Source organism: Brachionichthys hirsutus, chromosome 16 (assembly GCF_040956055.1).
Source record: "Brachionichthys hirsutus isolate HB-005 chromosome 16, CSIRO-AGI_Bhir_v1, whole genome shotgun sequence".
NCBI classification, from domain to species: domain Eukaryota; kingdom Metazoa; phylum Chordata; class Actinopteri; order Lophiiformes; family Brachionichthyidae; genus Brachionichthys; species Brachionichthys hirsutus.
This window is the reverse complement of record NC_090912.1, coordinates 2,175,884-2,189,784: the sequence shown is the minus strand read 5'-3', so window position 1 is coordinate 2,189,784 and position 13,901 is coordinate 2,175,884. Positions and strand designations below refer to the sequence as shown.

At 49.0% G+C, this 13,901-nt stretch overlaps 3 protein-coding genes across 3 annotated transcripts; 1 reads left to right on the top strand and 2 right to left on the bottom strand.

Annotated features, from left to right (window-relative positions):
• Positions 1-296: 296 nt before the first annotated feature.
• Positions 297-6,325, top strand: mylk5 (myosin, light chain kinase 5). Its single transcript, XM_068749744.1, has 16 exons — positions 297-534; positions 1,176-1,325; positions 1,681-1,833; positions 1,981-2,115; positions 3,019-3,146; positions 3,213-3,366; positions 3,439-3,744; positions 3,831-3,921; positions 4,054-4,257; positions 4,325-4,542; positions 4,635-4,758; positions 5,249-5,401; positions 5,480-5,606; positions 5,691-5,778; positions 5,885-6,025; positions 6,113-6,325. The coding sequence occupies exons 1-16, from the start codon at positions 417-419 to the stop codon at positions 6,316-6,318; spliced, it is 2,496 nt and encodes an 831-aa protein (XP_068605845.1). The 5' UTR covers positions 297-416; the 3' UTR covers positions 6,319-6,325.
• A 1,498-nt stretch (positions 6,326-7,823) lies between these two features.
• Positions 7,824-9,616, bottom strand: si:ch73-141c7.1 (coenzyme Q-binding protein COQ10 homolog, mitochondrial). Its single transcript, XM_068750490.1, has 5 exons — positions 9,512-9,616; positions 8,897-9,049; positions 8,364-8,556; positions 8,137-8,238; positions 7,824-8,002 (listed from the first exon to the last, which is right to left on the bottom strand). The coding sequence occupies exons 1-5, from the start codon at positions 9,613-9,615 to the stop codon at positions 7,850-7,852; spliced, it is 705 nt and encodes a 234-aa protein (XP_068606591.1). The 5' UTR covers position 9,616; the 3' UTR covers positions 7,824-7,849.
• A 1,697-nt stretch (positions 9,617-11,313) lies between these two features.
• hsd17b1 (hydroxysteroid (17-beta) dehydrogenase 1) lies at positions 11,314-12,698 on the bottom strand. The gene is made up of 6 exons (XM_068750489.1): positions 12,602-12,698; positions 12,337-12,498; positions 12,082-12,261; positions 11,892-11,985; positions 11,619-11,802; positions 11,314-11,469 (listed from the first exon to the last, which is right to left on the bottom strand). Exons 1-6 carry the CDS (start codon positions 12,696-12,698, stop codon positions 11,314-11,316), a joined length of 873 nt encoding a protein of 290 aa, XP_068606590.1.
• Between the last annotated feature and the right edge of the window lie 1,203 nt (positions 12,699-13,901).

Sequence of the window (13,901 nt, the reverse complement as noted above, 5' to 3'; positions counted from 1 at the left end):
ACAGGCGTGAAAAGACGCCTTTTTGCTGTTCTGGCGTCACGGCCGTCACAAAGTTCAACTGCGGCATTGATAAGTGAGACGGCAAACAGTTAAATCAATAAAGCATCGCACAATAGGACCTTCGGCTGGGTAAGGGAGATAAGCCCAGCCCCTTCCTCCCACGATGTTAGGGGTGATCGGAGGGAGAGGCCGAAGCGAGGCAGACTAGGTGGAGTTAGTGCAGATCAGAGCACATGTGTGGAGGCGTGAGGGCAGAGCTCCGCCGGCAGGGAACAAGCAACGAGGACGGCGAGAGAGAGAGAGAGAGAGAGAGAGAGAGGCTGCGGAGGCGACACGGCCGCCTCCACCGAAGGACGCGTGGCAATCAGTTTGGGAAATGACTGCGTGACTTATTTGTTGTCGCTGGAATCATAGCGATGAACGGCGACGGCAGGAAGCAGCGTCACGTGTCGACCTTCTGGATGCACATCAAGCCGCACCGGGTGCCACCTGCTCGGGGATCCGCCAGCAACGGGACCCCGGATAGAAGCGCAGGTAAAGGTTGCATGGGCGTCGGCTTGACGTCTGTCGTGCTTCCGCAGGGTTAGAGCGGACGAGTCGAGACAGGGCGATGCCTCCCGGTGACGGACTGCTGCTCGGGCATCAGGATGAAACATTGTTTTCTTTGCTTTTAGAGTAAACACTTGGCTGTTGTGTTCCTTAATCGTGTTTTTTTGGCACGTGTCTGTCGACACGCCGACATGTCTGCTTGGTGCAATAGCTTCAGTGTTTGTTGTCGACGGGCAGACGTTACCACACACACACACACGCACACACACACACACACGTCTCGCTGATTACGCCTCAAAACATCATGAAACAACTTCACCACAATGCAGAGGTAGTTTTTTTCTTAAACTTCCTTTTAGCATTCATTTCAGCTGAGTCATGACTAATAACACCAACCTGCTAATTAGAGCATAACGCTGTGACAAATGAGGGATGCTAATGCCGTTTCCTTGGCGATGGTGAGCGAGGAAACGGAGCACAAATTAGCATTGCTGTGACCTCTGCAGCACGGTGAGCAGGCGCAACGCGTTTCATTCAAGATGGGGGCGCAGGTGGCCCCAGATTACGCACGCTTTCCTTTGCATCCGACTCCTCACCTCTTCCCACCGCTGTCCTCCAACATCCAGAGTGTTTTAACCTCTCCTCTTCTAATCGTCTGGACCCGCCCGTCTTCACAAAGCCCCTGCAGGACTGCCGCGTGGACGAAGGAAGTGACATCACACTGCGGGGAGCCGTCACCGGAAGTCAGCCGATCAAAGTGTCATGGCTGCACAATGGTGAGCGGGGATGATTTCAACTGCTTAAGGGTCTAATGTGGATGGAAGAGCCAGCCGAGGCCCAATGAAAGTGAAATAACCGGCACTTACAAGGTCCAGCCTTTGATTTTTAAAGCACTTTATTTACAGTAATCAACAAATAATCCTTAAAATGTGGCGTTTTTGCATTGAAATGTCTGTGAAATAGCAACTTTTGAAGTTTAAAGCTAAATTCTGTAGTAAATTATAGTTTTGTCTTGACTCACTAATAATTGATCCGGTGTGATCCCAAATATTCTGGGGAGAAATCCGGCTTCCTATTTTTGATTTTGATGGCTTCAGCTAGCAGTCGTGTCATGGTTGCTCCTGTCGGCAGGTGGAGCGGCCCATTTTGGGAATCCGACCTTTAATGGCCAGGAGGTGGGCTTTGTGGTCAGAGAGGCCTTGCCGGAAGATGCCGGCGCTTACACCTGCCTGGTGGAAAACGGCGCTGGGAAGACTTCCTGCTGCGCCGCCGTCTTTGTCAGAGGTGAGGAAAGTCGCCGAGGATCTTTAATAACGAGAGAAAACGGAAACCCATGCACGATATCCGGGTTTCATCCAGAACAGGGTGCAGCATTCCTCGGAGTTTCAGTCCTGATGTTCTCGTGGTCTCCTTTTCTGAATCCCAATCCAGACTTTGAAACCATCTACAGGATGCGGAACCGCGCCGCCTCAAATATCCTCCCTTCTGCACCGAAGAGCGTTCTGGAGAAGGGAAAGTCTCCCCTAGTGGCGTCCCCTGCATGCGGCCCGGCCTCGACTCCAAGAGGTACCGAAATAACGAGCAATTCCACATATGCAGATCGGATTCAAACAATTATTTTTTACATAAACAGGAAATGCATCACTTCCTGTCTTTGTGCGATTGGTTGTCAAGCAAAGTGATGCGGCTATTTAAGAGTTATCGGTCCCAAATGGACGCCATGTAGGGGGGGGGCGGGGTGGAGGGCGCGATAAAGACAAACTGTAAACGGATAGCTATTGGACAGAGAAGCATGGCCACACCCCTTTCACTGGCTACTTAAACCGACCTGGGCTTCAACTCTCTCTGCAGAAGTCATCCCAAAGAAGAGAGCCGATTCAGGGACAGGTGAGACACACAAGCCTTTTCTTTTTTTAATACCCACAGGTATGATGAAGCTCCTGTTAAAATAACTACGTGAGCTGCATCTGATGCTTTTAGCTTTTATTTTTGCCCCGGGGCATTTTTAGCACTTATCATTCTGATTGTGCTCCCTTGTAACGGGAAGCTTGACCTTATTCTGCCGGCTGCTACGACGAAAGGACTTACGAGCGCAGATCGTTTCCTCTGAAGGATGGGACAGTCGTACTGTATTTTATGGCCGTTATGCTGTTTAGAAAGGTCAACTGGAGCCACTAAAGCTGTTTAATGCTTCAGTGGCTCCATTTGTTCTGCCAGACTCTCCAATAATAAGGGTCCGGGGGGGGGGGGGGGGGGGGGGAATGATGTCCTTCCATTTTGCACAGCTAAAAACACACACACACACACACACACACACACACACAGATCGTCCCATCCTCCAGCCAGAAGCAATGTCCGTCCTTCTGTCTTTATCTCACAAGCCACATTCAGCAGTTTCCTCCATGCTTGTCCAAGCCTTCGCCCCCTCGAAGGAGCAAACGGGAGTCAGAGCTCTTCATGTCTTCGCAGGTCCAGCGTTGCGTTTTCAAACGCCTCCGCGGCACGTAAAGGTGGAGTCGGGACAAACGGCCCGGCTGGAGTGCCGCTTCACCGGCTGTCCTCCCGCCGCGTCTTGTTGGATCACAAACAAGGAGCAGGTTGGTTTAAAGAATGAACTTTATTGGCCTTTCATGGTCCGTCTCTGACCCGCTTCATCTCTGCAGGTGGTGGATGGTCCGGCGCTGTGGGTGGAGAACACAGACCTGAGCAGTACGCTGGTTATAGCAGAGGCTAAGCCACAGCACACGGGCCGCTACACGGTCGTCGTGCGAGACCGCAAGAATTCTGCCCAACACACGCTCACCCTGTCGGTCATAGGTAACGCATCTCACACCGTTTCCCACAAGCTTGAGCAATTAATTTTTTTAAAGCTTCATTTTTCCACACCAGAGAAGCCACAACCTCCCGTCTCCTGCCCCGGGATCTCCCTCATCAGCACCACGAGCCTTGTGTTGTCCTGGTCGGGCCCCTGCTACGACGGCGGCAGCGCCGTCCTGGGTTACGTGGTCGAGGTGAAGAATCGAGGTCGTGCCGAACCCTGGCGCAAACTTAGCGACGACTGCAAGAGCACGTCGTACAGAGTGAGTTCTGGGCTGCAGCCTAAACAGGAATACCGCTTCAGAGTGAGAGCCTACAACGAAGTGGGGGCAAGCGAGCCTGGCCCGGCGTCACGAGTGGTTAGGATGGAGCGGGAAGGTGAGGGGATCCGGGTTCTTGTAACGAGGCCCAAATATAACAGATAAATCATCCTTGTGTGTGTGTGTGTGCAGATTTAGACAAAGAGGAGGAGGCTTCTCAAGCCCACACCTGCATTTCTCTCGACTCTACGCACAAAGTTGCAGATCACTACGACTTGCAGGAGAAGCTGGGAATGTGAGTCGGGAGCAAATCCCATTTCCCAAGCAAATTCACCAGATACGGATTGTTTTAGCCAGATTGTTTTCTGATGCGCGCCGATGGGGGGAAAAAAAGTAAAGGAAATCACGGAAGTCGTTGGTTCGTCAGGGGGAAGTTTGGCTCGGTGTTCAAGCTGACGCACAAGGAGACGGGCCGCGTGTGCGCCGGGAAGTTCTACAAAGGCCGACGTGCCAAGGAGAGGGAGGCTGCCCGCCAAGAGATAGAGCTGATGAACTGCCTGCATCACCCCAGACTGGTTAGATGCCTCGCGGCGTACGACCACAAGCCCGAGATGGTCATGGTCATGGAGTTGTGAGTATCGCTGAGCGAGAGTCGAGTGCAAGTCGGACAAGCGAAGACCGTCTTCGTTTGTCTGCAGCATCGCTGGAGGGGAGCTGTTTGAGCGGATCGTCGACGACAGCTTCGAGCACACGGAGCCTGCTAGCGTTGGCTACATGCAGAAGATCCTGGAGGGGATCGCCTACATGCACCGGCAGAAAATCGTCCACCTCGACCTGAAGCCGGAAAACATCGTGTGCGTCGACGCCACCGGCACCGCCGTGAAGATCATTGATTTTGGACTTGCCATGAAGCTGCGTGTGTGAAATCAAACACTCTTTTTAGCTTCATTAGTTCTAGGGCACTTGCGTTCTTCCAGAATACGAAATGATGTGCGTTTCGTTTGACAGACGCCAACGCGTCGCCGAAGGTGATGCAAGGGACTCCGGAGTTTGTGGCGCCTGAAGTAATCAACTACGAGCCCGTGTGTTTGGCCACCGACATGTGGAGCATCGGGGTCATCTGCTATATTTTGTGAGTGCAGCCATTGTTGCATCGTGACATGAGTTGTTTTAGTCACTTGATCTATTTCCTCTTTTGAAAACGTACCTCTCTTCTGTCCAGTAATATGAGCCAGCAGCCAGTTAGCTTAGCACAAAGCTTGAATGGGGGGGGGGGGGGGGGGGTCATAACCTTTTGGAAAGGGGCGTGATTACGCGTGGCTGATTTGCATTTAAAGCCACACATATGTACAGAAGGTCGACGACCAGAAGGCTGAAACAGACATGTATACAGCATCCCATAATACTAATAATATGTTCCGATCAGTGCTTTAAGCATGAAACTGCAAATATACATTCTGGGGGTCTTCAGGGTCATGTTTAAAATGATTTAATAATATCCTAATATTGGACCTTGAACCAAACAAAAACTGTCTGATGGTTTGAATGTTTCCTGATTTTAATGCCACCTAGTGGATTTAGCTTGAAACAGTCACATGACAGTCCAGCGCTGTCCTCTTCAGGCTGAGCGGCGAGTCCCCGTTCCAGGGTGACAGCGATGCAGAGACCCTGGCCTTGGTCACGGCTGCCGACTGGGAGTTTGAGGAGGGGGGCTTTGACCAGATTACAGACGAGGCCAAACATTTCATCGGCTCCCTGCTCAACAAGGACACCAGGTGATTTCGCATGCATGTCGGCTTAGGGCTCCAGATAACATCTTCACCAAAACACCTGTATCTCTGTGTGCCTCCCAGACGGAGGCTGTCCTGTGAGGAGGCGCTTGCCCATCCGTGGATGGCGGCATTTGACTCCGGAAAGCTGGAGACCAAGAATCTCTGTAAGGAAAAGATGAAGAGGTTTCTAGCCAGGCAGAAGTGGAAGGTAGCATCGAAATTCTTTTACTTTTTTAGTGATGGGTTTTAGGTGTTGTCGCTAAACCAGGACTTTTTTTCTTTCTGGTTATAGAAAGCAGGTAAAGCCTTGCTGGCTCTAAAGAGAATGGCTTTACTGTCCAAAGGTGACAGTCCTGCATCTCCCAGCAGCCCCGGAGTGGGTGAGACGCTTGAGTTCTTTTGGATTTCTGGGTTAATGCTGCGACACAGCAATCCCAATCTCCTTCCATTCACTGCTTCCTTCTTCCTCACCCTCGCAAGCTGCAGACTCACCCCTGAGCCCGGAGGCAGAGCACGCCCTGCGGTCTCTGGAGCTCAAGATGCAAGGCCCGCCCCATTTCACCCAGAGCCTGCAGGACCTGACGGTACCTCGGGGACGTAGCGCCCATCTTTCGTGTCACCTCACAGGTACGCAGGACTTCTCACGTTCATTTTCGTGGTCAACCTGGCGATTGCCTCTTAACTTTGTCCCCTTCCATCTGTCCCGGCATGCAGGATACCCCGACCCGGAGGTGGTGTGGCTGTGTGACCAGGAGCCCGTGACGGAGTCCCCCAGAGTCCAGATAGAGTATGAGGAAGACGGCCGCTGCACGTTGGTCATAAGCAAAGTTTGCCCTGATGACACCAACGTTTACACCTGTAGAGCTGCCAATGACCACGGGGAGACATTGTGTTCAGCCAGACTCACCGTTCAAGAGTAGAATCAGTATGTTTATGATTGCAATGATTTATAAATATGTTATTGAGTGCCGTGTTTTAATACAAATGGGACTGAACTCCGTCAAAAAAAAGATTTGACGGAAGTTGTCATGGAGCCACAAGGACAGAGAAAAGGTGATTTATTTTAATTTTATGGGACAACACGTACGATTATTCACTGAATTAAGTTCTTGGTCTGACCGTAAATTTAATTCTTGCTTTTAGTCCAAGATGTCTTTTTTAACCTTTCAATTTAAAACATTTAGAGGTCTGTTTGAAAAGCAAAACTGTCTGGAAAAAAAGCTTTTTGAATGACATACTGTGCTTATATTTGCACCCCAGTATGCAAATGTTTGTCATGAAAGGATCAAACTGACATTATACTTTTATCAGCCAATCCAAAAGACGAAATCCCACAATAAATGGATTCCAATAGCATTTTTTCCCCAAATACAGAAATCTGGGAAAGTGCTGCTTGTAGCATAACCTTTGTTTTTTCCAACATGTGCTGAAATATTGATCTCGGCTACATATGGCGCTCAGGATCAGCACTGGACAGCTCCATAGGTAGTCGGCTATATATGGAGCTGTCCAGTACTGATCCTGAAGGCAAACGTCAGCACTGGACAGCTCCATATGTAGCCAGGGCAAACATAATGCTAATGCGGCCCTTGGAGAAAATGAGTTTCTACAGGGCAATTATTATTAAAGGTAAATTATGTGCATGTGGACAAAATATATTGAATATCAATAGTTTCACACACACAATACCAAAGTGCAGCGAGGGCCAATGATCACTGAAATGTTAGGTCCCGGTCTGTTCTTGTTTTTCCCCCAAGGTGAGTCAGCAGATCAGAACAGTTTCAATAAACAGGAATGAAAGACAGAACTTCTCAACTTAGGAGAAAAGTGCTGCATGTGCTCGTTGGCCTTTGTAGCAGAAGCATCCGAGTCGGTCTCAAATGTCCAGAGTTATTTATATAATGCTGGACGACGTTGACTACCGGTGATTTAGAAGAGGCTTCTTCCTGAAGTCCCTCATTATGTCTTTTATACTTCTAGCTCATGCAACACAGCCCATAAGGATCATTCATTCGTTCTTATTTATTCATTCAGAATTTAAACTGCATTCTTGAACAATTATTTAACTCCAGAGACATTTAGAATCGGGGGGGATGTAAATTTCTGGGGATCACTTTCAATGCAATCTTATAACCACATTTGCAGCAACAGCCATCAGACTCACTCTGTACATTGTGGATATTAAAAAGACTTTGACATAGATTGACCGAATTAAAGTTTTTAATTCCACTGATAACATGTTTCGATGCAGAGCAGGAGTCATCGGTCTGTAAAAAAGGTTTGTGTTGAACATGTTCATTTAAAAACATGCATTTATTCCGATACTTCAAATAAATACAGCCGTACAAAATAAATTACTTGCTGCTTCCAGATAAAGAGTTCCAAATATGTTCCATGTCAACAGAAAACGCTGGCGTGTCCAAAAACATTCTTGTGCAAGCGATCCGAACATCATGCCGCCCACCTCCTCAGCGGCGCCCCCTGTGGGTTCGAGTGGAGCGTCGCCGCCCGCGACTCGAAGGCGCCGACCATTCGCTTCACCACTTCGTCAAAGAAGACGTTGGCCAGCTGAGAGTGCAGCAGAGACTTGAACTCAAAGGACACCTACGGAAGACGTCGTGCGTCAGTTATTTCGCAACCTTCTGAATCCAAATTCTGACCGCCTGAATTGATTTCCTTTAAAATGTTCCCAGTGGACCCAAACAAACAACAAACAAAACGTAATTTTATACGCTTACGTTGAACTCCACTTTGCAGGAGTCCGGCTGGTCTTCGTCTCCAGGGTAAAACTTCCATACTGTTTCAAGATGGCTGAAGAGAGATCCGTCTGTGCAAACGGCCTGTTCTCCACAAGCAAATCTTTTATCACACAAACGGTTCTGATTCTGAACCAAACGAAAGGTTTTTCTTTTTTATTTCTATTTTATGATTGTTATATTCTGCAGCTACAAAGACAAGGACTTACTCTAACTTTGTGGTTTGGGACAAGGGTCACCTCCGAGGTGTAGCGCTCCACAAGGGGTGGGAAACCGATTTCCAGCTCCGCCAGGAAGTCGCCGTCTCGTTTCCTGATGATCCGAGACTTCTTGCACCAGGGAACGAAGTTGCAGTACTTGTCGACTCTGGACACGACGCTGTAAATCTGCTCTGGAGTAAACCTGGAAGCCGTCATGCAGAAAGTAGGGCCAACAGCCAATGAGATGTTCACATCTACTTTGACCCATTTATTTAAAAACCGACAATCTCAAGGCGTTTCAGTTCGATAAATGTCACCAACGCCAAAACGAGTCCCGCCCATCGCCACGCAAGCCTCGTAAATGATTACACGACACAGCAAATAAAGCAAGCGGTCCACTTCAGGAAGGTAAATCGAAGACTTCAGAGGTGACGGTTTGAATCTCGCCATCGCAAAACCCCTTCACTCAACGCAAGTCTTTTGAATCCAATCAATACCAAGTCACAAATATTTTGCTTTTAGACACATGTCGGAGGACTCACCCCATGGTCCGGTATTCCGTGTACTCCATCCTGCGGGTGTTGATGGAGGCGGCCAGGTTGATGAAGCTGCGGCTGGGAGTCAGGACGGCGTCCGAGGCGGAAACAGGCAGACTGGTCCGTCTCGCTGCCAAGGCCCCGAAACAGCCCAGGCGCCTGAATGTACGACGTCACGTATGACATCACAACCAGGAAGTAGTGTGCGATAGAGGCGGTACTAATACATATGACATCATTAAGAGTCAACAACTCCCACTCTTAAATTAAAACATGTGCTCGTTCATTTTAGCTTGCTCCAAGGCCACACAGAACACCCCCCGTCGCTATGGCAACGTCAGCAATTACGTCACAGCTTCCGAGTGGTCGCGTGAGGTGATGAGTTCATTGTTTGGAGGTACGTACGACGCTCCAAAGAGGGGAAACAAAATCTCATAAACGCCACAATGGAGGGTCGTGAATACCGGTTCGGAACAAAACAAGTTTAAAATCAACACTTAATTAAGAGAAACTTAATGGAACACACCAAAAAGCCATATTTAGGCGTCCGCGCGACCGATTAAAAAAAGGAGTAGTTAAAACTTTCCTCCCGTTTAGCGTAAACTCAATTGTTTCGCTCACCTGAAAGTTTCTCTTTTAGCGTTTCCTCGCAGAACTTTTGAGGAGTGAGCTTCCGACATCTCCAGCAGCGCCTGGCCGATGAGAAGAGCCTTTCTGCCGGCCATAGCTGTGAAGTTCACGGGCGCAGCGGAGAGACACCTGCGGAAACCGGTGGAGCGGGGGCGGAAGCTGAGGCTCGACGCGCGCGACCTCCTATTAAGGCCAGTTGAGAGGGCGTGGGCGGAGCCATTCCGGACGCTGGCCAATCACAGAGGAGCGCTGACAAGGTTTAAAAGTTGAAGTTAAAAGCTATTTGGTGCAAACAAATGAGTTCAGAGGAACTTGACAGACACTAGATAAGTGTGCCAAAGTCTACATGGCGCTGTGTGGCTGAGCTCGTGGACAAAGTGTAATAAGGACATGCTGTGCGTGTGACTCATCTGGACTTTGGTGTAATATAAATAAAGGTCATTGCGTAACCTGCGTTCAAATCAGCTGTGCAAATGTTTAAAGTAGAGCAGCGATAAAAGCAGCATTCTAAAGCAAAGCTAATGATCAAAATGATTATCTATTAGTCGTGTCTTTGGATCTTTCTGGGGTCTTTCTGAGGAAAGGATGGAGCTCTCGAGTTACCGGTCGATATACGTTCCTCCTCTCAACTCTGGTCCATGAGCTTTTGGGTCATGACCGGCAGGACATGACACGTGGATGAACTCGGAGTAGAGAGAGGAGTCAGCTGAGGTGGCGTCTATTTCGGATGCTCCCCGGACGCCGCCCTGGGGAGGTGTTCCGGCTATGTGTCTATGGCCGCACAATGTCTCTCGGCCGGCCTGGGAACGCCTCGGGATCCCCCTGGAAGAGCGGGAGGAGGCGGCTGGGAAGAAGGAAGTCTGGAGGTCCCTGCTGAGACTGTTGCCTCCGCGACCCGGCCCCCGGATAAGCGGTGGAAGATGGATGGATAAATCCTCAACGACGACTGTCTTTGAGAGCTTGATTAAAATAATAGTCCGTCTACATAGAGAGTGAGCAGGTGTAAGTCAACATAGAGCCTGATCTCCCTAAAGCAGGGTGTGAGAGGCACAAGGGCGCGAGGAGACAAGGAGCCAACAGGTGCAGACTGTATCTAACCAAAAGGAAAACAACAGAAATGCCAAGGCTGTGTGAACAACGGGATTGTTTGTCCATCCGAGGGAACTGTGCACAAGGTAAAATGAAGACAGCACATGCAGTAGGAATGCTTCTTTTAATTTCAATACAATTTATTGCAGCCATTCCTTAAACTCTTATTATTCTCATCTTCACAAAACGTCTCACCCTGAGGGGACGGACACCTTCAAGTGCACTTCTGGATTCTGTTTCGACTGCGAGGTAACAAAGCTGGAGGCGCCGGATCCATTTCAGGACCTTCACATTGGAATTAGGCCGTGTGATTGTAGGAGGGGATTAAATGACCTAAATTGATCAGTCTCTATGGTTTAACACTGAGTTGGAAGGAAAGCATTATCTTTATGCGAGGAAAGGGCAAACCAGAATAAACAACTGAATATTGTAACCTCTGCTTTCATTCGATCGATCAGCTTCTGGTAATACAGTATTGGCTGAATTTGAAGGTTTTTAAAAAAAGAAGAAAAACCTGCAACACTCTTCTTTTCTTTCTTTTTTTATGTTTGCCACAGCTGAAGCATCCGAAGGACATTTAACAAACTTCATGAACTCGTGGGTGCCTTTTGTTTATTACGGGCTTTAAAGAAGCACAAATAAGTTCTATTCGTGATGACACAACTCAAACACTTTGACTTGTCAGAAAAAAGCGAGACACAAAATCACTGATCCTCGGGGGAGAAAATGATTTTGCTCATCGCGCTGATGTACTGCGACCCGTCTGGTTCGTCCAGCTTCAGCTTGGCGAGAGGTGGCACGACCCCGCTGGTGAAGTACCGGAGTGCCGGGCTGGGTGAATGGATGACGTCCAAAAACACCTTGGAAGACATAAGGAAAGACGCGCCGCAGCGGCGTGAGACGCTAAGCTCGCAAAGTGCTGCATGAAAATACTGGATCAGAAAGAAAACGCTTTGAACATGCCAAATTATGCCTGGAAAAAAATTAATAGAAATAAATAATAACAGACCTTTACCACGTCCTCAGTGTCCTGCGCCGCATTCTGGAAAATGGATCCGCAGTGCTGCAGGTACTTTTCATAGAGGCCGAGCGTTTGCGCGTCGACCTGTCGGAGAGACGCGTCCCCGACCTCTGCTTGTTGCAGGTTGACCAGGAAGTCGGTGTTGACGGGGCCGCATTCAATGAGACTCACGCTGCAGGGAGAAGACGCCGTCTCAATCAGTCTGTAAAAGCATGCAGCAGCCTCAAAGTAAAAACACGCAACGATCCGTTAAAGACCCACTGGATGTTGAAGTGCTGCAAGAGGATAGCCAGACTTTCACAGGCGCCCTCGATTGCAAATTTGCTGGCGCAGTAGACCTCGTTAAAAGGAAGACCTGCAAGGGAGCCGCAAAAAATCCATGGGATGGGTTAGATGTATAAACGTGATTCGTGCACCAAAAAAAATGCACACGTGAAAAAGTTCGGCTCACCGTGAAGCCCCCCGGTGCTGCCGGTGACCAGGATCCGGCCCTTGCCCTGCGCTTTCATCTCTGGCAGGAACACCTGGATGGTCTGGATGGTGCCGAGGAGGTTGACCTCCAGAATCTGCCTCATGGATTCCAGGGTCTGCACTTCCAGCGGCCCCATTAAACCCACGCCGGCGTTGCACACTGCGAAGTGTAGCAGGGGGTCCGTTACACAACAAGTTGCCGGACATTATTCGGATCACAGGCTTCAGGGCATACCCAGAATGTCCACATGTTTCTCCGCGACCCTGTCCTTCGCATCCAGGATGGACTGCCGGCAGGTCACGTCCATTTGGAGAATGTCCAAAGTGTCCCTGTGCAGACCTTTCACACTCTCCAATAGGCGCTCCTTCTTGTCAAGATTTCTCATGGTAGCATAAACTGAACAGAGATAAGCACAACCGTGTCTCTCAAGTCTTATAGGAAACTCACCCAAGCACCAAAAGAAAGGCCCCGTGGCTGCTCAGAGTCGGCTCCGGGTTACCTTTGAATGTTTTGTCGGGGTCAGCGGCGAGTCGGACAGCCAGGCTGAGGCCGATCCCCGACGAGCAGCCCGTGATCAGCACCACCTTCTTGTCCATGGAGATTCGGTTCGCCCGCCGCTTCAGGGCGAGAGCGGCCAGATGCAGGAGGACGAGGAAAGAGGCGTGTGAGATCCTCCGGGTGTTTTCATATACCCACAAGGCCAGTTCATCCTAAACACCATCTCGCTATCAGCCACCTGGAGTCCTCCCGTGTTGTCCTCCCCCCCAATGTCCTTGTTAGCAATATTTAGTGTTGTCTATCAAGACGTGGGAAACATCATCCATTGACGTAGATTTTTGATGATGTGGACGAAAGTTAAGTTTTTATTTTAAATTGTATTCATACAAACGTCATTGTGGCTTCTGTCAGTTTGCATGACTTTATTTACTTTAATTTTTTTTTAGAGCAGCAAGATGAAAACAAAGTGCATTCTCATTGTGTTGCGCCAGTATTACGAGCACCAGATGGCAGCAAACGCACCATCGGTCCAGACACGTTGACCTCTTTCTGCTCCATCCACCACAATGTGAAAGGAAATCATCATACCCCCCCCCCCCCCCAGGCTTATGTTGAAAGAAATTCATATCTTAAAGTTTTATGGTGGCCAGAATATTTTTATTACCACGTTGCCAAAGAATTGTTGATTCAAAGATCTGCTTTTTTCACTGCGTGTCAGCTGATGAAAGCACAGAACAATCTCGATGACCTCTGGGGTCGAACGTATTTTTATAGCACATGCTGTTCCCAAAGATTAAGGGAAGCCCTTTCAAGACGTTCATGACCATTAAAAGAGGAACAACTCAATATAGTTCCAAGAACTATATTAGAATGTTGTTGCGATGGCCAAATGTTTCTCCCTTAAAATCATCCTCTGAGGCTTCGAGGTCGCAAAACTAAAAGGGAAGGCAGCAGGTTTCAAAGCAAGACATTCCAACCGCTGTGTGTGTGTGTGTGTGTGTGTGTGTGCGTGTGTGTTATTATCCCGTTCAAGTCATCCATCATGGTCCAGAGCAGTGGCTGGAAAATATGCGGTGTGATTTCAAGACCGCATCTTTCACTAGGTGGCGACAAATTCTGAGGCACAGCTTGAGTATCTTGAAAAACTCAGGAACATCTGTCCATTTTAATCTGTGGAGACGCATTAACGTGGCTCACTGGCATCATTGATCTGGATGTGGTGAACGAGCTTTAGTCGCCCCCCCTCCCGCCGTCGCTGTCCGTTTCATTCAATGGAACTTCAGTCTTTCCACATTTCAGCA